The sequence below is a fragment of the Chionomys nivalis genome, chromosome 3 (assembly GCF_950005125.1).
Source record: "Chionomys nivalis chromosome 3, mChiNiv1.1, whole genome shotgun sequence".
NCBI lineage: Eukaryota > Metazoa > Chordata > Mammalia > Rodentia > Cricetidae > Chionomys > Chionomys nivalis.
The window spans coordinates 105,330,320-105,351,684 of NC_080088.1; the positions used below are offsets into that span (position 1 = coordinate 105,330,320).

The 21,365-nt window shown below is 48.7% G+C and overlaps 1 protein-coding gene across 9 annotated transcripts in view; it reads left to right on the forward strand.

Moving 5' to 3' along the window:
- Rimbp2 (RIMS binding protein 2) overlaps window positions 1–21,365 on the forward strand; it is a 194,644-nt gene that overhangs the window by 118,664 nt on the left and 54,615 nt on the right. For all 9 annotated transcript variants that reach the window (XM_057763612.1, XM_057763618.1, XM_057763614.1 and 6 more), the window contains 2 exons: window positions 12,425–12,529; window positions 18,586–18,636. In XM_057763612.1, the coding sequence (XP_057619595.1) occupies window positions 12,428–12,529; window positions 18,586–18,636 (153 nt within the window). In that variant the 5' untranslated portion in view covers window positions 12,425–12,427. The remainder of the gene's footprint in view (window positions 1–12,424; window positions 12,530–18,585; window positions 18,637–21,365) is intronic.

Here is a 21,365-nt window from a genome sequence, read left to right on the forward strand (position 1 = left end):
AGAGTCTTTACACTATCAAAGCCCACCTCTGGTTACATCATTCTTCAATAAGGCCACACCCCAAGCCTTCCAAAACAGTGCCACCAACCGGGGACCAAATATTCAAATGCTTGAGACTATGTGGGACACGTCAGTTAAACCACTGCGGATGCCATGTGTGAGACACTGAGAACCAACCCCTTGGTGAGATTCTTGGCTACCAGTTTGCACACTCTGCAATCAGAAGAGGAGATGCTCAGCGGCCCAAGATAGCAGGAGGGAGGGTGGGGAAGAGTTTGTGGTCCTGCAGGAACATTTCACACTGTGGTGAGACCCACAGGAGACTCACAAAATGGAGGACCTATAGGGGTAGAAGATAAGCTCAGGGGACTGGAAAGAATTAAAGTCTTGCTCTGGCCATGAGCTTCCGGTATTAGCAATTGTTCATGTTGCTTTGATTAAAAAAAATATCTGGGGAAAGCAACTTAGGAGAGGAAGGGTTCATTTTGGCTCGTGGTCTGAAGGTCAACAGGAAGCCACGGTGGTGGGTAACTCTATGGAGGCAGGAGCTTGCAGCTAAAATGGCTTATTTCCTCACATTTCAGTAGAGAGAATATTGGTATGCAGCTCTACTTCTCCTTCCTTTACTCTTTTTTTTTTTCTATTTTGAAGACAAGGTCTCATGTAGCCCAGACTGGCCTCAAACTTACTATGTATCTGAGGATGGCCTTGAACTTCTGATCCTCCTGCCTCTACCTCCTGAGAGTTGGGATTACAGACGTGTGCCACCATACCCAGATGATACAATGCAGAAGATTGAACTCAGCACTTTATGCATGCTAGGCAAGCATGCTGCATCCCAGCCCTTAATTTCTCAGTTTCCTATTCTCATTCAGTGTAAGGCCCCAGACTGTGGGATGAGCCCTTCCCTTGTCAATTAACTATTTCTGAAAATACCCTCAAAGCCACGCCCACAGACTATCTCCTAGGAGATTCTAAATCCAGTTGACAGGGAAGATAAGGCCCACTAGAGATGGTGTACATTCCTCTCTGTTCCTGTCCAGGTCAGCAGGTTGAATCCCAGAGAGTTCTCTGTTTGGAGTCTAGCCATGTCCCTCCTTCCCAGAATGCACCAGCTGTTTGATGGAATGTGAGAGAGGACGGGAGGGAACCTGGGTTCATCTCTTCCAGGGTTTGTCTGCAGCCTGTGTGATTTGCTGCACATTTCAGAGACAAGTACAACCTGGGTGAGGTGGCACCCTGCAGCATCTGTCACGCCTGCCTCAGCCAGTTTGGAAAGTGGGTGCGCCCTTCTCTGTCCACGCCTCATCTATTCCCTCTGTCCTAGGCTGGCTCGCAGATGCACGAGGTTTTCCGCCCCATCACCGTCTGTCTCAGTTGTCTTAGCTCCCACTCTTCACCTGGCTCCGGGAATTTCAGCTTCAAAACCAACCATATTCTCTCTCTCATTCTCTCTCTCTCTCTCTCTCTCTCTCTCTCTCTCTCTCTCTGTGTGTGTGTGTGTGTGTGTGTGTGTGTAGCCACATGTGTGCCACAATACATGGATGGAGATCAGAGAACACGTTTTGAGAATCAGCTCCTTCCTGCCACCTTGTGGGAACCACGGATTGAACTCAGGTCACCAGGCCGGTGTGCAAGTGTCCCGACCCGTTGAATCACCTTCCCGTCTCTTCACCAGACCTTTTTTGAGACACTGTCTCTTGCTAAAGTCAACACTCACTGATTTCATTAGGCTGGCTGTCTAGCGAGCTCAAGGGATCCCTTGTCTCTGCTTCTCCAGTACTTACCTGCTCTCTCTGTGGGTGCTGGGGATCCGAACTCATTTCTGCATGCTTGCATAGCAGGTACTTCACCCGCTGGGCTATCTTCTGGCATCCCTTATTCCTATATTTGATGAAATTTGACACCCTCCACTTGCTCTGGGACGCCATTCTCCCCGAGAAGTGTAACGTGTGGGGGTGCGATAGGAGCCCTCTGAGAGAGCTAGTGTGTGCCTGGTCACAGCAGTTTTGGTCTTGAGTTCTCTGTCTTCACCAGTCCCTCATAGTCAAGCCAGCCATGAATTTCTCTCCCATGACCACAATTAATGCCTTAGTGCCTGCACACACACAAGTGAAGGCACCTAGAGTGATTGGGGACACAAGGGTCCTGGTGCCCCCACAGCGGCTGTGGTAGCGAAGAGTGATGGCAGAAGCTGTTCGCGTGGAGGGGAGAAAACAGGGCCGGGGGCTGGAGGAGCCGTCCAGTCCCAAGCCAGACTTTCCAGTCCAGTTTTGTGGTGTCACAGGTCAGAGGAGAAGTGACAAAAAAAAAACAAAAAAAAAAAAAACAAGATGGTCAGCCATGTAGACACACCAGAAAACGTTGTAGCACAATAGACCTGGTGTGGGCTGAGATCTGGCAGTGCTGGTGCAGAAGCAGAGGTCAGAGTGGCTAAGTATGGTGTTGAGGGGGGACAGTGAGGAGCTCAGGCCAGTATCAAGGCTGAGCCCTGAGTTGCCTGCCAGCTGTGGTCCAGTCTGAACTTTTCCCAAGCTGGGTAGTGGCTACTGCAGCCTCTACGGTGAGGGGAAGAAGGTGGCTTGCCTGGGAACTGCCTTTCAGGGGTTGCTGAAGGAGTAGGCAGGCCTGAGCCAAGGAGATACCTGATCATGACCTGGGAGGGAGAGGCTGGGACTCGCCTGGTGGCGGATGCAGACGCCAGCAAGTATAGGAGAAGACTGGATGGTAAAAAGGCCTTTTCCTGTGTTGGATATTGATTAATGATTGAGGGAGGGGAAGAATGGCTCCCATTTTCTTAGCTACAAAAGCTGACGGCTTGATATTAGTATCTGCTGAGGTCTTCCAACATCACTGATAGAGAAATCAGGGCTTGTCTCTGGGATGAGCTGAGTCTGGGCTTTGTCGGACTCCTAGGGGCTCAGAAGGAACCTCTGGCAATAAACAGGGGGAAGGTTCTTCTGGAAGTTAAGCATACAAGAGGCAATGAGGATGGGGAAGCAGGTCAACTCACTCAGAAAGGACAGAAGCAGAACCGTGGCCGTTCCCATTGTCATAGACCCACATGAACAGCAGGAGCCCCACAGATAGATGGCCAGGGACTGTGGCTAGGAGGACTGGCCCAGAACTCGTCAGACCTGCTGAGGGGATAGAGAAGGGCACAGCATGAGGACACCTCTGTTGTGATGTTGGCAGGGGATTCCAGGTGAAGGATGCAGGCACAGAAATGATGGGGAGTGCCAGTTCTCAGTGGGTATATGAGTGAAATCCATTCTTTCTGGAGGTCCTGTGACTGAAGAGCCAGGTCGGAGGCAGTACTGAGGGGACATGGGTTGGCTGGAGATGGGGACACCGAAGCCAGGACAGCTATCAGTCAACCTCTTCCCTCAGCTGCTTAAACACTCAGTCTATTGTCCTTTGGGAATGTGTTCTCTACCTCGTGTGTGTGTGTGTGTGTGTGTGGGTGGGTGGGTGGGTGGGTGGAGGGGGCAGAGGACAACCTTGACCTTGGGTATCATTTTCCAGGCACCATGATGCCTATTCTTAGTTTTCAACTTGACTCTTGAATTAACTAAAACTCAAGCAGCTGGGTACACCTGTGAGGGAATTTTTCTTAATTAAATCATTCGAAGTGAGAAGACCCATTTTTAATCTGGATTTTTTGAGGTGGGAAGATCCACCTTTAATCTGAGCCATACCTTCTGCTGGCAGCCTATGTAAAGAGCAGGGAAGAAGGAAACTATGTATTTTAGGGTTTCTTTTGCTGTGAAGAGACACCATGACCACAGCAACTCTTTTTTTTTTTTTATCAATTTTATTGAGCTCTACATTTTTCTCTGCTCCCTTCCCTTCCTCTCCCCTCCCCTTCAACCCTCTCCCATAGTCCTCAAGCTCCCAATTTATTCAGGAGATTTTGTCTTTTTCTACTTCCCATGTAGAATAGATCCATGTATGTCTCTCTTAGGGTTCTCATTGTTGTCTAGGTTCTCTGGGATTGTGACTTGTAGGCTGGTTTTCGTTGCTTTATGTTTAAAAACCACTTATGAGTGAGTACATATGATAAATTATCTGGGTTACCTCACTCAATATGATGTTTTCTAGATCCATCCATTTGCCTCCAAATTTCAAGACTTACTGCTGTGTAGTACTCCATTGTGTAAATGTACCACATTTTCCTTATCCATTCTTCGGTCGAGGGGCATTTAGGTTGTTTCTAGGTTCTGGCTATGACAAACAATGCTGCTATAAACATAGCTGAGCACATGTCCTTGTGGAATGATTGAGCATGCTTTGAATATATACCCAAAAGTGGTATTTCTGGGTCTTGAGGAAGGTTGTTTCCTAATTTTCTGAGGAATCGCCATACTGTTATCCAAAGGGGATGTATCAGCTTGCATTCCCACCAGCAAAGCAGGAGTGTTCCCTTTACCCCACAACCTCTCCAACATAAGCTGTCATCAGTGTTTTTGATCTTGGCCATTGTAAGATGGAATCTCAGAGTTGTTTTGATTTGCATTTCTTTGATGACTAAGGATGTTGAACATTTCCTTAAGTGTCTTTCAGACATTTAGAGTTCTCTGTTTAGGTCTGTACTCCATTTTTATTGGATTATTTGTTCTTTTGATGACCAATTTCTTGAGTTCTTTGTATATTTTGGAGATCAGTCCTCTGTCTGATGTGAGGTTGGTGAAAATCTTTTCCCATTCTGTAGGCTGCCCTTTTGTCTTGTTGACCATGTCCTTTGCTTTACAGAAGCTTTTTTCAGTTTCAGGAGGTCTCATTTATTATATGTTTCTTTCCGTGTCTGTGCTACTGGGGTTATATTTAGGAAGTGGTCTCCTGTGCCAATGCATTCAAGGCTACTTCCCACTTTCTTTTCTATGAGGTTCAGTGTGGCTGGCTTTATGTTGAGGTATTTGATTCATTTGGACTTGAGTTTTGTGCATGGTGATAGATACGGATCTATTTTCGTTCTTCTATATGTTGACATCCAGTTATGCCAGCACCACTTGTTAAATATACTTTCTTTTTTTCCATTTGATATTTTTTGCTTCTTTGTTAAAAATCGGGTGTTCATGGGTGTGTAGATTAATATTTGGGTCTCCTATTAGGTTCTATTGGTCCTCCTGTCTGTTTTTATGCCAATACCAGGCTGTTTTCAGTACTGTAGCTCTGTAGTAGAGTTTGAAGTCAGGGATTGTGATGCCTCCAGAAGTTCCTTTATTGTACAGGATTGTTTTGGCAATTTTGGGTTTTTGTTTTTCCATATGAAGTTGAGTGCTGTTCTTTCGAGGTCTCTAAAGAATTTTCCTGGGATTTTGATGGGCATTGCATTGAATCTGTAGATTGCTTTTGGTAATATTGCCATTTTTACTATGTTAATTCTGCCTATCCAAGAGCATGGGAGATCTTTCCACTTTTTGGTGTCTTCTTCAACTTCTTTCTTCAAAGATTTAAAGTTCTTGTCATACAAGTCTTTCATTTGTTTGGTTAGAGTTACTCCGAGATATTTTGTGCTCTTTGGACCACGGCAACTCTTAAGAAGGAAAGCATTTAATTAGGGCTGGCTTACAGTTTCAGGTTTAGTCCATTATCATCATAGCAGGAAAGATGGTGACATGCAGGCAGATGTGCTGGAGAAGGAGCTAAGAGTTCTACATGATCTACAGGCAGCAGACATGAACTGTGAACCACTAGGCAGGCTTAAGTTTCTGAGACCTCAAAGCCCACCCCCACAGTGACACATTTCCTTCAACAAAGCCACACCTACTTCATCAAGGTCACACCTCTTGATAGTGCTGCTCCCTATGAACCAAGCATTCAAACACACAAGCCTATGGGGGCCATTTCTATTCAAGCTACCACACTAGCTCTCTTTGCCTGCTCTTTCTCTCACTGGCAAGTTCATTCCTTCATTGTCATTAGAGCTTGCTTCTTTGGGATTCTAGCATATACTGAAGATCAACTGAGACATCCAGACTCATGGACTGAGCAACTACTGGGTACTTGGACCTTCCTTTGGTAGATAGCTATTGTTGGACTAGCTGGACCACAGCCTGTAAGCCATTGTAACAAATCCCTTTTCTATATATACATATATTCATTCTGTAAGTTCCGTTCCTCTAGAGGGTCCTGAGTAATACAGGCATTGTGTAGTGATGAGGTGAGCAGGCCTGCTTTTGTCCCACCTGGCTCCTGCATGGCTAGCTTAGCCTCGGAAATAATAACACAGAAACTATATTCATTTAAACACTGCCTGGCCCATTAGTTCTAACCTCTTATTGGCTACCTCTTACATATTGACTCAACCCATTTCTAATAATCTGTATCACCACTTGACTGTGGCTTACCGGGATGAGTCTAACCAGCATCCATCTCAGAGAGGAGAGCCATGGCATCTGCCACACTGCCTTCTTCCCAGCATTCTGTTCGGTTTACTCCACCTATCTAAGCTGCTGTCCTATCAAAAGGCCAAGGCAGTTTCTTTATTTGACCAATGAAAGTAACACATAGACAGAAGGCCCTCCTACTCCAGCATTGTCCCATTTTTTTCCTTTGAGACAGAGTCTCTAACTGACATGGAACTTTCTGATTAGTCTAGGCTGGCCAGTAAGCCCTAGGCATCATCTTGTCTCCACCTCCCTAGTGCTGGGATTATTATATTCAAATACCACTGTCCTTAGTTTTTTATTATTTTTATTTTATTTATTGTTTTTATTGAGCTATACATTTTCTCCATGCCCCCTTCCTCCCCTCTTCCCTTCTACCCTCTCCCGATCCCCATGCTCCCAATTTACTCAGGAGATCTTGTCATTTTCTCCTTCCTATGTAGATCTATGAATGATTCTCTTAGGGTCCTCTTTGTTGTATAATTTCTCTGGAATTGTGGCCTGTAGGCTGTTTTTTTCTTTGCTTTATATCTAAAAACCACTTATGAGTGAATACATATTATACTTTCTGGGTGTGTTACCCCCTCAATATGTTTTTTTCTAGATCTATCCAGTTGTCTGAAAGTTTCAAAATGTTATTTTTTTTACTGCTGTGTAGTATTCCATTGTGTAAATGTACCACATTTTCTTTTTCCATTCTTTGGTTGAGGGGCATCTGGGTTGTTTCCAGGTTATTGCTATTACAAATAATGCTGCTATGAACATAGTCCTTGTGGTATGTTTGAGCATCTTTTGAGTATATACCCAACAGCAGTATTGCTGGGTCTTGAGGTAGATTGTTTCCTAATTTTTTGAGAAATTGCCATACTGATTTCCAAGGTGGCTGTACCAGTTTGCACTCCCACCAGTAATGCAGGAGTGTTCCCTTTACCCCACAACCTCTGCAGCATAAGTTGTCATCAGTGTTTTGATTCATGTCCATTCTTACAGGTGTAAGATGGAATCTCAGAGTTGTTTTGATTTGCATTTCTCTTGTGACTGAGATGTTGAGCTTTTCCTTAAGTGTCTTTCTGCAGGTGCACTTTAGTATAGCAGTGACTTCAACCATACTCAGTCTTTTAATGTGAGTTCTGGGTTTTGAACTCACGTACTCATGCTTTCGCTGCAAGTACTTTACCGCCAGAACCATCGCAGCAGTGTTCTTAGGCTAACACAGGGGAGGTGAAAGTGACTTACCTCCACCTGGGGCTACAGCCTGCATCAGCTTTGTGCATCCCAGCAGGAAGCGCATGTGTCTCTTTCCCCTGCAACCTCTGAGGACCCCCCACCTGCAGCCCCACATCTAGAGTGGTGTCTGCGTTTGGCTAATATGTCTCCTGCGTCCTCGTGAGGAGTGTGGTCTCCTCCTCTCGCTAATCACTTCCTTCCCAGCACTAAATAAAGAGTGCCCAGGCTGCATTTAGCAGCACCCACTTCCAAAATAAACAGAAGTACAGAAATTAGCTGGATAATAGTGCTGTTCCCCAGCTGCAAGGCGGCGGCTGCACGGGGTCCATAGCATGGGGAGGAGGCCCACCTGCTCCTCTGGGAGTTTGGAGATGGCCATGGTGGTGGTCAGAGATGCGCAGACTTTGTGCTTTGACATTCTTGGATGGTGTCCAGGCTCTGCCGTGTTCTAACTGTGTGGTGTTAGGCAACACACTTGGCTTCTCCGAGACTGTTGTAGAATAACAACCATGGTGGCACATGACTCACCATTAACTTGGTAAAATGCTGGCCTGTGGTTATTCCAGCCTGTGTCTTTAATTGCCATCATCATCTTACCAAGGTCACTGTGGTCACTTGTAGGGCTAGTGGCAGAGCCCCTTGGTCACCTCACTGGTCAGTGTTTGGGGGTGATGTGGGTAGGATGTAAAATATCTTTCATAGGATCATATACTTGAACCATCGAGCCCCAGGTGGCGGTACTGTTCTGGGAAGTTGTGGAGATGGTAAGTTCTGCTGCTTGGTGGAGGTGTGCCATGGTGGGCCTCTGAAGGTTACAGTGTCACTTGCTTCTGCTCCCCCTCACTACAGATAGATTCACCTGGTACCTTGCCTTCCCCTCCATGATGGTCTGATGTCTTTGAAATCAGGATCTAGGCTAAATCTTCCCATCCTTAAGCATTCTGCTAGGACCTGGTGACTGATGTAAGGAGTCCCAACACTCCCTAGGAACCCAGAGAACTCTGATGGATGTGTCCAGGGCTCTGCTGCTGTGGGATGGGGGAATCCTCCATACCTTTTGTCCTAAGAATGCATTGTACTTCATACGAAAGTGGAGGGGAAGTGAAGGCTGCAATAGTTATGGTTAGAAATCTCCAGGACCAAATTGGCAACCACAGCCAGGCAGAACCAACCAAACATATAAAGACAGATAGACAGGAGGACTCCATGAAAACACACCTATCCCTCTTCCCCATCTCCTGTTCAGGAAATTAAACCTGAAGGACTCAACTCTAGGGCGGGCAGCAAGGGTCCAGATGGCACATTGTGGATCTTCTGTCCGAGGCTTCAGCTGTTATGGATGGAGATGTCTGAAAAGCGTGCACATGTGCCAGAGTGCAGTCCTGCCCCTTGTTCCCCTAACACGATGCGACTATTTACATGGCATCTGGTGTTCTATGTCATCTAGAGATGGTGGGAAGGATGTGGAGGAAGTCTATGTCAACACTTCCTTTGTGTGCAAGGGGTCTGGGGAGCTAGGGTTTTGGTGTCCCCGAGGGTCTGGGAAAATCCCTAGGGTACCTCTCATGGCTGTCTGATGGTCCTCTGTCTGCTTTGTCTTCAGCCAGATGGGATGACCCAGCCCAGCCCTTGTGAACAGGCTGTAGTAACTGTCTTATGGGATTTTGTTCGTATCTTGAGGAGTTCTGTTTTCCCAGCATCCCGAGTTTCTGTGAGCATTTCCATAGCAACAGTGAAACCATCACTTTTGTCTGCGGAGGTGCAGGATAATTACAGCTCTGGAGTTCCCTGGGAATGACTTATGGAGACAGCAAAGGGGATGCAGAGGTCATGGTGCCTGAACACTGCACCCAGGGAAGATTTTACTTTTCCAGGACAACACACAACCAGCTGAAATTCTGTGTCCATTGAAAACAGAGACTCAGCCCAGGCTGAAGGCTAGGCTCAGTGGTAGAGTGAATAGCTAGAATCCCCCAGTGAGGAGCTGAGGACATGACTCAATGCTAGAGCACCTGCCTAGAATCCCCCAGTGAGGGGCTGGGGTGTAACTCAATGCTAGAGCACCTGCCTAGAATCCCCCAGTGAGGGAGTGGGGTGTGGCTCAGGGCTAGAGAATTTGTCTAATATACTGGCTAGATTTTGTTAATTTGACACAAACTAGAGTTTATCAATCAAGGAGTTGCTTCCAACAGACTCCCATATGGGCAGATCTGTGGGACATTTTTTCGACTGATGCCTGATATGGGAGAGTCCAGTCCACTGCAGACAGTGTCATTACTGGGAAAGGTGAACCTGGGCTGTGTGAAAAAAAGGAGGTTGAGCAAGCCATGGAGAGTCATTCAGAAAATAGCGCTCCTCGTGATTCTGCTTCAGCTCCTGCCTGGAGTTCTAATGGACTGTAACCTATGAATCAAACAAACCCTTCCCTTCCAAAATAGGTTTTTTATGTGTTTTATAATAGCAGCAGAAAAGTAAACTACAACACCTAGAATCCCCCAGTGAGGGGCTGGGGTGTGGCTCAGTGGTAGAGCCCCTGCCTAGAATCCCCCAGTGAGGGGCTGGGGTGTGGCTCAGTGGTAGAGCACCTGCCTAGAATTCCCCAGTGAGGGGCTGGGGTGTGGCTCAGTGGTAGAGAGCATAGGTCTAGAGTGCAGTAGGATATGATTCCATCACCACTATCGCAAGCAGGTTCCACACTGTTTCAGAGGAGAATGGATCTTTAGGTGCCGTCAAGTGAGGACGCTCAGGGAACAGTGTCACTTGCCTTCCCTCAGAGACATGTCTCTCATTTCATGATGTAACTTTAAAATGCTGACATCAGGGGATGGGGGTGTGTAACTTAGTTGGTAGGGTACATGTTATCACGCATGGGCCATGGATTCAGCTCTAGGTAATGCACAAATCAAATGTGATGGTTCAGACCTGTATCTTAGCCCTGGGGAGGTGGAAGCAGGAGGAACGGAAATTTACGTCATCCTCAGCTACCTAAGTTAGTTCAGGCCAGCCTGACACCAAACTGTCATGGTGCCACATGCATTTATATCAACAAGCTGGGAGCTGAGGCAAGAGGATCACAATTTCATGGCCAGCCTGGCTACTTATCAATCCTGTCATCAGTCAGTCAATCAACCAACCAGTCAATCTAAAACCAACTAAATACAGTAAAACAAAACAATAACAAAACCCCAAGACGTCAATAAAGTTGCTAGAAAAAATAAACTATAATAAATCATGAACTAGTTCAAGCAAAAGAGCCAGGTAGCCATGCTAGGTCTCTCTGTCCCATGTACCAGGGTCCCCATCCATCATAAGCATAAGTATGTTTGTGACCCTCAGAGGATGCCTAGAAAGAGGGTAACAGGACTGCAGGGGCTCTTGCAGGTGGGAGGTCACCACTTGTCTGTTTCTGAGGGCACGGTTGGACTTTAGTCTCTGGTACCCAGGTGGTGTGTGTTGAGGCCTTCCTGCTTTGGAAGGAACCTAGACTTATAGGTGAGAGATTCAGACTTCAAGGGGTTAACTCAGTGGAGAGAGTGCCTTCAGCGCACAAGGGTGAGGGCTGGAGTTCAGATCCCGAGCACACACAAAAAGTCAGGCATCTCCTCTAATCCCAGCCCTGGGAGCGGGAGTGAGGGGTAGATACAGAAGAATCCTGAGGGCTTCCTGACCAGATATCCCAGTCAATCAGCAAGCTCCAAGCTGATGAGAGATCCTGTCTCAAAAAATGGGGTAGAGAGTTCTATAGGGAAGTACCTGATGTCATCCTCTATTCTCTGAATAAATGAAAGGGGGCGTGCACCTGCATACACATGTGTATATGCATGTGTATAACACACACACACACATACACATGAGATTCAAGCTTTGGAAAAGGTGACCATACATATTTCATAATATAAAAAACTAAAGAAGGAAGTAAAAATTAAATGTGAATGTTTTGTTGCCAGCAACCTCCAGGCTGGGAAGCATCTCACACAGGAGGTTCATTTTCAAACATGTACTGGTGCAGTCAGGCTGGAGGTTGGGCAAAGTGACAGTGCTTGGGTTCTGCAGCCTCTGACATTCTTATTGATAGTCATGGCTGGGATTCTGGGTGTGGGTGGACTGGTGATGATCAGAGGTCAAAGGTGAACATCAGCCCCTGAGTTCTGAGGGCTTGAACTTGTCTTTCTCATGAAGATGGATGGGTGGTTCCCAGGCAAATGAGAAACTACCTCATGCATTGGGACCGTCTCTGGGGGACATACCGAAGGATGGAGCTAGCGGTAGGGGTAAATTGGGACTCTGAGGTTCTGTGGAAGGTATGGACTCTGGTGTTGCTCCTGGATACATGTGCACTTTACCTGTTGTGTGAGACCATGCCTCAATTTCCCCATGGTTGCGAAAGGAGAGTTACAGCATTTTCCTCCAGTGTTTGTGGAGGGCCATGTGATTTTGATGTAGGTAAGAAGCTGGAAGCAAAACAGGCTGGGGAGGAGCAGATATGAGCCTTGTCTGGTGTTTGCAAGATACCTGAGCTGAAGCAGAGGAAGAGGAGCGAACGCCTTCCCACGCCACGCTGGGGGAAGAGGAGGTTCCCTCTGCCTGAGCCTCAGCTTTGCCAGATCTCCTGTGCTGTGAATATAGACAGCCAAAGCAGGGGAGGGTGCCTGGGGACCAGGGTTTCCCAATCTCTCTGCCTCCCAGGGAAGAAGCCTGGGAGAGGAGGCGGGTGTGTCGTGCCGTTCCTGAGGGTGGGGGCAGAGAAAGCCTGCTGTACATGCATGGTGGTGAGCAGCAGGTGCTCAGGGGCTTCCCTGTCCCCACAGCATATGCGAGAGGCTGCTGAACGGCGGCAACAGCTGGAGCTGGAGCATGAGCAAGCCCTGGCCATCCTCAATGCCAAGCAGCAGGAGATCCAGTTTCTGCAGCAGGTGAGCCCAGGAATGCACGCGAGAGAATGGTGTGTGTGTGTGTGTGTGCTTGGCTGGAAGGGTGGGGTGTGTGTGAGCTGGGCCTGAGAGGGTAAGGCATGTGTATGTATATTATGTATATGTGTGTGTATGTCTGTTGGGCCTGGGGAGGTTTTTGTAACTGCACCAGGCTGAGTCTTGGGGACTACAGAGCCCTTTTGTGGCCTTCATTTCACCTCAAGTCCTGGTTTCCCTGAGGCTGACTCTAGGCTCTGTCTTGTCAAACACAAACCATGCAAAGCTGTCCCACCCGATGCCAGGCTGTGGCAGGAAAAGCATGCAGACACTTCCAGTTCCTGCCAGGGGCGTGTCTTGCTTAAGCTTTGGGGAAGCAGGTTGCTCGCTGACTTCACCCTGGCCTGGGATTAAAATCCTGTCCCAGGGAAAGGCACAGGCCAGGCCAATGCTATGGAATGTGGTGGAGGGATGGGAACCTAGGCTATGTCTATGTGAGTTCAGCACATTCCCGTCATGGCCTGTTATGATATCACTGGATGGAAGGATTTGAGTTCATCGCTACTGTTGTTATTAAGTGGTATTATTACATGTGTTATTAAATGGTAAACCTAGGTTTATTTATGGCAAGAGTCTGGGGGGGGGCATGAGGAAGTCAAGAGAAAACAGGACAGAGCCTTCCTGATGAGCAAGGAAGGAGCAGGTCTAGAGTCAGGTGTGTCTTCCACCACACTGTGATGGGTGGTGCTGAGGAAGCCGACCCCTACCTCAGCCCAAGCTTGCTTTGCTGGCCTGTCTCTTTCCCAGGTAGGACGATTCCTATTGCAAGAACAGGGGCTGGGCGGGAGGGGCACTGAAGAATTAGAATATGGAGACCAGAGACTGACTGGCTATCATCTCTCTCTTCTCTTGCTTGAAGCCGAGTGTCCCTGGCTCAGTGCTGGCCAGGATGGGTAGTGGGTGATTCTTGTAACTTCTGTGTGGCCCCATGCCTGTCTGATGATCGTCATGGGTCTTTGATCTTACAGGGATGCTCAGTTGCTCGACCCAACTGGGCGGTGATAAAAATCTGTCTGCTTTTCCCAATCAGAGGCAACAGGTAGCTGAATTTTGAAGCCCCCTTTTCTAGTCAATATCCGAGACCTTGTATTAGGTATAGATCTCATTAAACTGCTGTTCATGGGGACTGTCACAACCACACTGCCTGTCATAACAAGTTGGCCGGAATACTGAGAAACAATATTGTGTCAGGATATTATTCTTCCTCCCCAGGGCTGGGAGGAGCGAGATGCTATTCATTACAACTTGGAAGCTGCATCCCCCTGCTGGGTCCATCTGAGACAGATAAAGAGTCTGCAGAAATACAAATAATATCTAATAAGGGTGACAGGATATGGCTCCTCCACAGATGGCTCCCTGGGAGCCTGGGGTCATATTGACTGAGTGTCTATCTGATTAGAAAAGGAGCCAGCCCCACCTGCCTGCTCAGCTATTCTTCTGCCATCCAATTTCCCTTGAACCTTTTGTCCCTTCATTATGCTCTTTATTTTGGACATACGGATGCTTCTTCGTCTGTGAGGACAGGGGAAGAGAAACTGGATAAAATCAAACGCCAGTTCTGTAATGTCTGAGAGACAATGGCTCAAATAAAAGAGTAGCAGGGACGGTGGTGGAAGGGGAAGTGGAATGAGACAGTGAAATCTTCCCCAAGTTCATGGTCCATTTGATCTTTTCTGGGCACAGTCTGAGCACTGCCCATGCTGTCCCCGCCTTCCTCACAGTGTTGGCACTTTTGCTAGACACTGAGCAGTTCAACAAGGGAGATATTGGTGTCCTGGGAGCCGCAGGTGTTCTCATCTCGGGATGGAGGTTAACGAAGAAGTACATGTCAAAACTATCAGACCCCGTGTTGGCTAACACCTTGAAGGTAATCAAACCTCTCAGGGTCCCAAGCTATTGCATATTGTGTAACTGTCATGTTCTGTGAGTTCGCTCCCAACCAAAACATCAGGGTTTCAGGACAGGTCAACCTGTAGTGGGTACTCACAGTGATCAATGGGTGAGCTCCAGAGCTGGGGATCCAGGTTGACACAGAGGACAGGTAAGATGTTGTTCCTATGCAGCCCTCATCGCAGTGCCTCTGTGAGACAGAGATAGTCAGTTCTTGCCCTTGCACATGCCCCTCACATCCTGGTAGCCTCTTCGGAGTGGCTTGTGACCATGGCAGTCAGTCCTCCTGGGACCTGGGCTATGGAGCCCTCCTCCTCTACAGCTACAACCAAGGAGCTTGTGGTTGCAACTGGGCTGGAACTCCTGAGATGTAAGCCTGATCCCACGGTGACCTCTTCAGAGCCATTCTGTGCTCCTAGAACACCACTTCTGAGACTGCAGACAGTCAGAGTCTCAGGCCACCTGTGCCCTTGTTCCACAACACAACAATCTACTGTCCCTACAAAGGTTTGCCCATAGGAGGCCGTGGGCTTCAGTGTGACCGTTCTCAATCCTGGGTGTGTTTCTGAAGTGCGAGGTACAGAAGAGCCAGCCAGAGTGTGCCGCACGGCATCTTTTTTGTTAATTTCTGCACTTCCCATGGAAGTCAAGGCTTTGTTATATGTGGAAAGCGGGGTATGCACAGACCAACACCACACATTGACTCAGGACAGCATGGGCCCTGCCATTATTTGTGCTTCTGGGGATGGCAGCCAGGACCTTGTCCAGGCTAGGCACGTGTTCTGCCACAGAGAAGTGCCTGGAGCTTTGGGCACCAGTCTTCCATTGTCCTAGACATGCCCCCGGGATGTGGACATGTGCTTGTCCACATCTCAGCCCTGATGAACGTCAACTCGAGGCTCCTGTCCGAGGCCCAAGCCCCAATATTACAAGGCGCCCATTTAAACTATCTTAAATCTCAGCAATAAAAATGACTCTGCTTACTTCCGTTCCACGCTTAGAGCAGTCGCCCTGGCACAGGATGGCTCCCGGGCCAAGTGTCCTATGCCTGTGTCCCGCGTCTCTCCTATGTGCATGTCTGTCTCAAATCTATCACTGCAGCTGTGGCCTGTCCCTCTTTCCTAGACCACTGCTCCTGCTGGTGATAGGTCCCTTCTGTTCCGGAGAGCGCTGTAGGCATCCATGGGAGCCATAATTCTTCCTCCGTGCTTCTCCGTCTGCAGGCATCCTGTCTCCACGAAGGTCACACATCCTCCCCCCCACCTCCATGTTGGCAGTGGCCCTAAAATGAGCCTTGCTTGAGTTACTGCTGAGATTTTTTTTTCCCAAGACTCTGGAGCTGCCAACATGGAGTGTTAAATTTAACAATCTATTCCAATCGCCCAAATGGCCCAGCTTGGAAGTAGCCTATGAAAATGAACTCCTGATCAGCCTCCAGAGGCAGAGATGGAGTCACCGCTGCCAAGTTGGCCCTGCCTCCCGGGCCGGCCTGTCTGAGTGCTTTGTTGATTGAACCCTGACAGTTGAAAACTGTCTTTGACTCGATGACAGAGATATTTATAAAACCTCTCTGTTCCCCGGCTGTTCCTTCAGCCCCTCCTGCTCCATTTTGTTATTTCTTCTGTCATTGTTGCTGTTTTGTTGTGAAAGGAACAATTTCAAGTGTCAACGCGTGAGCCGAATTCAATAACCGTGTGATTAGCGGGGCTAGTTCTAGCGGCTTGCCGAGCTCTTATACCCTCGTCGGGAATCTGCAAGAATGAGATGCGTGTTGAATGAGATTTACGGAAATCTTGGGCTTGTTCTCCTTTGAGTCCTCGCCACGGAGCTGAGCTCTTGCCTCGGCCCAGCCCACACGCAGTCTCACAGCGGAGGAGATGAGGTAATGCTCACTTCTCACCCACGAAAGTGCAAAGTCCAGGCTGATACTCTCCCCAAATGGAAACCCCAGTGTGAGCCCAGATGGGCACGTGGCTGCTTAATTAGAGCAGGTGATGAGGCAGGAGACTGGAGTGCCCAGAAACAAGTGAATTCGCAGGCTGAAGAGTGGGGGGCATTGGGGGTGCAGCCTAGTTGCTACAGCCCTTGCCTAGCATGCATGAGGCCCTGGGGTCAACCCTCGGTATGGAAGACATTTGTTGTGACAACATATGCCTGTCACCCCAGCACATGGGAGATGGAAGGAGGAAGATCGCAAGTTTGTCTTTGGCTACATAAAACAATAAATGAAGCTGAAAAGTGCTTGGAGACACAGATGAGCCCAACTTGGACACAGCCTGGGGAGGCAGGGGCCTGAGCTGTCTCTTTATTCCATCCCATGATGCAACCGCAGACCCCTTGAGCCTCAGTTTATTTACTTTTGGTGTGAGCATCAATTCTTACCAGTGGGTGATGGCACTTATCCCAGAAAGGTTGTCTGCCTGTATCACTACAGTGTGACTTCGGGTGTAGTCAGGTCCAGGGCCTTAACCAGCTACCTCAGGCACACATGAATCCCAAATGCTATTATAATTCATTTCTCTCTATCTTCCCCTGAGAAAGCTTCATCTTTGGCTTCAATTTGGAGGCCCACAGCACTCTACCTTTTCCCCTCATGGTAAGATGGCCAGAGTTGCTCCAACTTCTCATCTCAAGTCCCAAAGAAAAGGGCCCTCCTATTCTCCCAGCATCCTCCAGTAGAGGCTCCCGGCAGGAATTAGTCCCTGTGGACATGAAGGCGAGAATCTGGGATTATATTTAATCTCTTCCTTCAGGAGTATAAATTCAGACTCTCTTCTCAGGTGATGAGGCTGTGAAGGCAAATATGACATGAACTGTCACTATGCTGGGACCTCAGGAGCAGCGGGGACAGGAAACAATGAGGTTGCCCTTAAATTTTCTGTGTAAACTGCCCTTAGCCAGACAGGGCCTTTCATGCAAAATTTCTTCAGTAAAATGTGTGACGTGTCTTCTTCTGTGTGGTGTGGCTTTAACTGTGGGAAGGGGGCAGGCCCCTGCCGAAGGTTGGGGGTGTGGGACTCCATGCACCATGACACCTCCTTTGGGTGAGGGTGATCTGAGGAGGACCTGGCCCTTCAGCTAGACAGTGCTGCATTTCCCAGGCAGGAGGATGGATGAGAAGACAATGTTCCTCAGGGTTAGCATGGAGACCCCACTGCTCTGATTCAAACCCACATGGTTCCTTCTCAGCTGCAGGGCCAGAGCCATCTCTGTGTAGCCCTAGCTGTCCTGGAACTCACTCTGCAGACCAGGCTGGCCTCAGACTTATAGAGATCCACCTGCCGCTGCCTCCCCAATGCTGGGACTAAAGGCACGTGCCACCACACCCATCTCCAACTACCATTCTTTTTTCAAACTTTCTCTTTATTTATTGTGTCTTTCACATCATGCGTCTCCATCTCATTCATTTTCCTGTCCCTTCATATCTATCCTCTGCCCGTGCAACCTGCTTCCCCAAAATAAAATTGAAAAGAAAAGGAAGGAAAACTCAATCTCATCATGGAAGCTGCAGTGTTACACAGTGAGTCACACAGTAAACCCTTTTATCCACTTACCTTTACTTGCAAGTGTTCATTGCAAAGAGTCATTGGTCTGGTTCAAGACCTCTGGTTTCTGCTACACTATTGCTGCTGGGCCCTCACTGGGACTCCTCTTGGATATCCTATTGTTGTCTTGTATTGTGGAGATCTTGCAGGACGGGTACCTTCATGTGCTCCAGCAGATCATAGATGAGGTGGATGTTGGGGTGGACCGACTACCCTGGTTCTGGGCAGGGTTGGTCACCCAGGCAGCTCTCCCCCATCCTCACCACCAGGGTGAGCTCTCTCCATCATTGCCCTGGCTAGTTCACCCCTTGCAGAGATGAGCAAGGGGAGGGGCCAGTTCTCGGTCCAGCTGCCATTCTTAGGAGTCCATCCCTTCTCTGCCTGACTGCCTGGAGATCATCAGAACCAGCAGAATCCTCACCACGTGGCCCAGCTCAGGGGAAGACCTGCAGACTCCACCCTTGTGCTGGGAAATTGGGGGCCACGGGCATCCTCTGGTCATGCAGCTTTTGATCCGTGTCCCTCCCCTCCTTCCTAAACACTTTTTCCTTTCTCCATCACGAACAGGCTCAGGTTGAAGCTAAGAAGGAGCATGAAGGTGCTGTGCAGCTGTTAGAGGTGAGCACAGGTGGGTGGGTGGGGTTGGGAGGACTACAGAGTTGCCAGAAAAGAAATGGTATCCGCTGGATGTTAGAAACTAGACGTGGCCATGGCACCCCTCACTCACATTGTCCTCACAAGTCTGCTCTCCGCTGGGCACCGTTACCGTTTCTAGCCTTACCACTGAGGAACCAGTACAGAGAGGTGGGTCAACTTTTCTTCAATCACACAGCCAGGGCAGAGCTGTGTGTCTCAGTAGTCTGTGCCCTTTGGCTAGATACTCTCAATGGGAAGTGAGGAAGGGGAGGGGGAGGAGTTTCTTCTAGGAATGGTGTTGGGTTATTCGGGGAGCTCCATCCTTTGAGGGATGGCATAGGGGACATTGCTGAAGCTTTGTGGTCCTGATGGGGAGACCTTTGCAGGATCAGAGAAGGGAGGGTCTGGGACAGTGGTTGTCAACCTTCCCAATGCTGCGACCCTCTAATACAGTTCCTCACATCGTGCTGACCCCCAGCCATCAAGTTATTTTATTGCTACTCCATAACTGTCAATTTGCTACTGCCATGAATCACAATGTAAATATCTGATGTGCAGGATATCTGACATGGGCCAAGACCCACGGGTTGAGGAATACTGGTCTAGGAGCAAAGTGGTTAGTGCCGTACCAGCTATTTCTGGTATCATTGTTCCTGTGGGAATGGCCATCTTAGTCATGTGCAGACCTTCCTCGGTGGTCCTGGGGGTCTGGAAGCAAAACAGCCACTGGGTCCCATCATCTGGGCTGGCACACTGGAAGTGACCACTTCTGGTCTGTGGCTTTGGTCCTACATGGGTCAGTCTTCTTAGAGAACGATAGGCACATAGAAGGCAGTTGAGCTCTTGGCAGCCTTAGGAGCCTTTGCCATTCATTCCTCATGCATAGCGACCAGTTAGTCAATGGAATGGTGGTGAACTGAACTGACTGTGTGGCTCCCCAGGCTGCCTGCTGCCAGGGAAGGGGAGCTTTCCAGGCAATTGCAAGATGTCCCCTTCCCTGGGGGAGTAGCTACTACTGAACACAGAGTGTGTGCTCCTCTTGCGTCTCCCTCCGGAATCTATTCCTCCCACAGGGAAGGTTCCATGGCTACTCACCCATGTATTAACATTGATCTTTGGAAAGTTCCTATTAGTTAGTATCAGGAGGGATGTGTGTGTGTGTGTGTGTGTGTGTGTGTGTGTGTGTTACATGACAGAAAAAGTACACCTCCTGGGAAAATGGAACATGTTTCCTCCAGATGAGAACAGTTCAGTTGGACTTCCCTAGCTAGAAATGAGTCCCTTCCTTCAGTTGCCCCAAAGCTTATAGACTTGGTTGCCTGTGTGGCTTCCATCTGCTCCTGAGCTGTCACTGCAACCTGTTACAGCATTGCTGGATAGCCCATGCTTTGAGCTCTGTTAACACCCACAGCACAACATGCCTTCATTCAAAAGCTGGGGAAGGCCGTTCTGCCATGGACTGTACTGGGCACTGTCCACTTCATTCACGCCATTTTTCTGTAATTGTCTTGTCTGGCTCTCCACCCAGAACACTCTGGAATGCATGCAGGTATTCAGTGTGGCTTTTCCACCCATGCACGTGCCCTGTGGTGTTTTCCCTGTGTGGGCAGCTCTAAGCCCTAGGTCTGCTCCTCCTCCTACAAAGCACCTTGAGGGTCTGACTTTCACAGGTGCCTGATATGAGTCTGGACCAGAGTTTCTCATCCTGGTGCCAGCTGAGGAGTGGGCGGAGAAATACATACTTTCTTGGAGTGCTGAGCTGGCCCTGTGCACACGTCTTCCTGTTGCTTGCCAATGCTGTGAATTCAGATGACCCGTGGGCAAGAGGCAGGGACTGATGTTCTTTGAGACTGCGTGTGGATGGGAGGGCCTGGCATTATGCCTTGAGTTCCATTATGGGTCATCAGAATTCACCATGTGACACCTGTATGCTCGCCTTCCTATCCCATCCATCCAGAGCCAACAGCAAGCTCCTTCCACAGAGGCAGGTTATTCTGTTCGTTCTTTCCAACTTCCCTTGGTGTGATCCCTGGCTCAGACCAAGGACTGGTACTAAAGTCAGAAAGGGGTGGCTTTCCTCACTGCTAGATGAGGGGGTTGTCAAGAGGGGTCCTTAGACTGACCGTCATGTTGATCCCCAGGTCCAGAAAACACAGAGTTCTGTCTTATCCAGCCCTTCAGGGTCCCATGTGAATGGGACTCAGCTAGTCCAAGTCACATGTCAGAGGAGGCATCAGGCTACCTGACGAGAAAGAGGGATACTTGAAGTCTTGACCAATGCACATTTAAATGTTATAACTGAGAACCCTTGCTCCCTGTAGCCCAGCACAGCCCCCACCCTAGCACTGTGGAGAGACAGAGGGGCGAAATCCCACACACTAGTTGTCAGGACGCCTACAAAGGGCGGATATCTTTGGAGTGTGTGGAGTACCCTACATGCCACCTGGGTGACTGTCTTTAGGCAGAAATACTGCATCCCTGTGGCTTCAGCAGTATAGTCACTAGAGGTGACTGAGTTGGGACGTGTGCAGCCGCAAAGCCCACTGCATACCCACCAGCTATGTAGGTGTTTGCAATTCCCAGTGGGTACATTAGCAGCATATGGAATGGGGAGGCTGCTGCCCAAGACACCCAAGAAGATGCCAGTTTTGGGAGTTGATTAGAAACACAGTGAGCATCTTTTAGTTCATTCTCGGGGGGGCCCTAAGGGC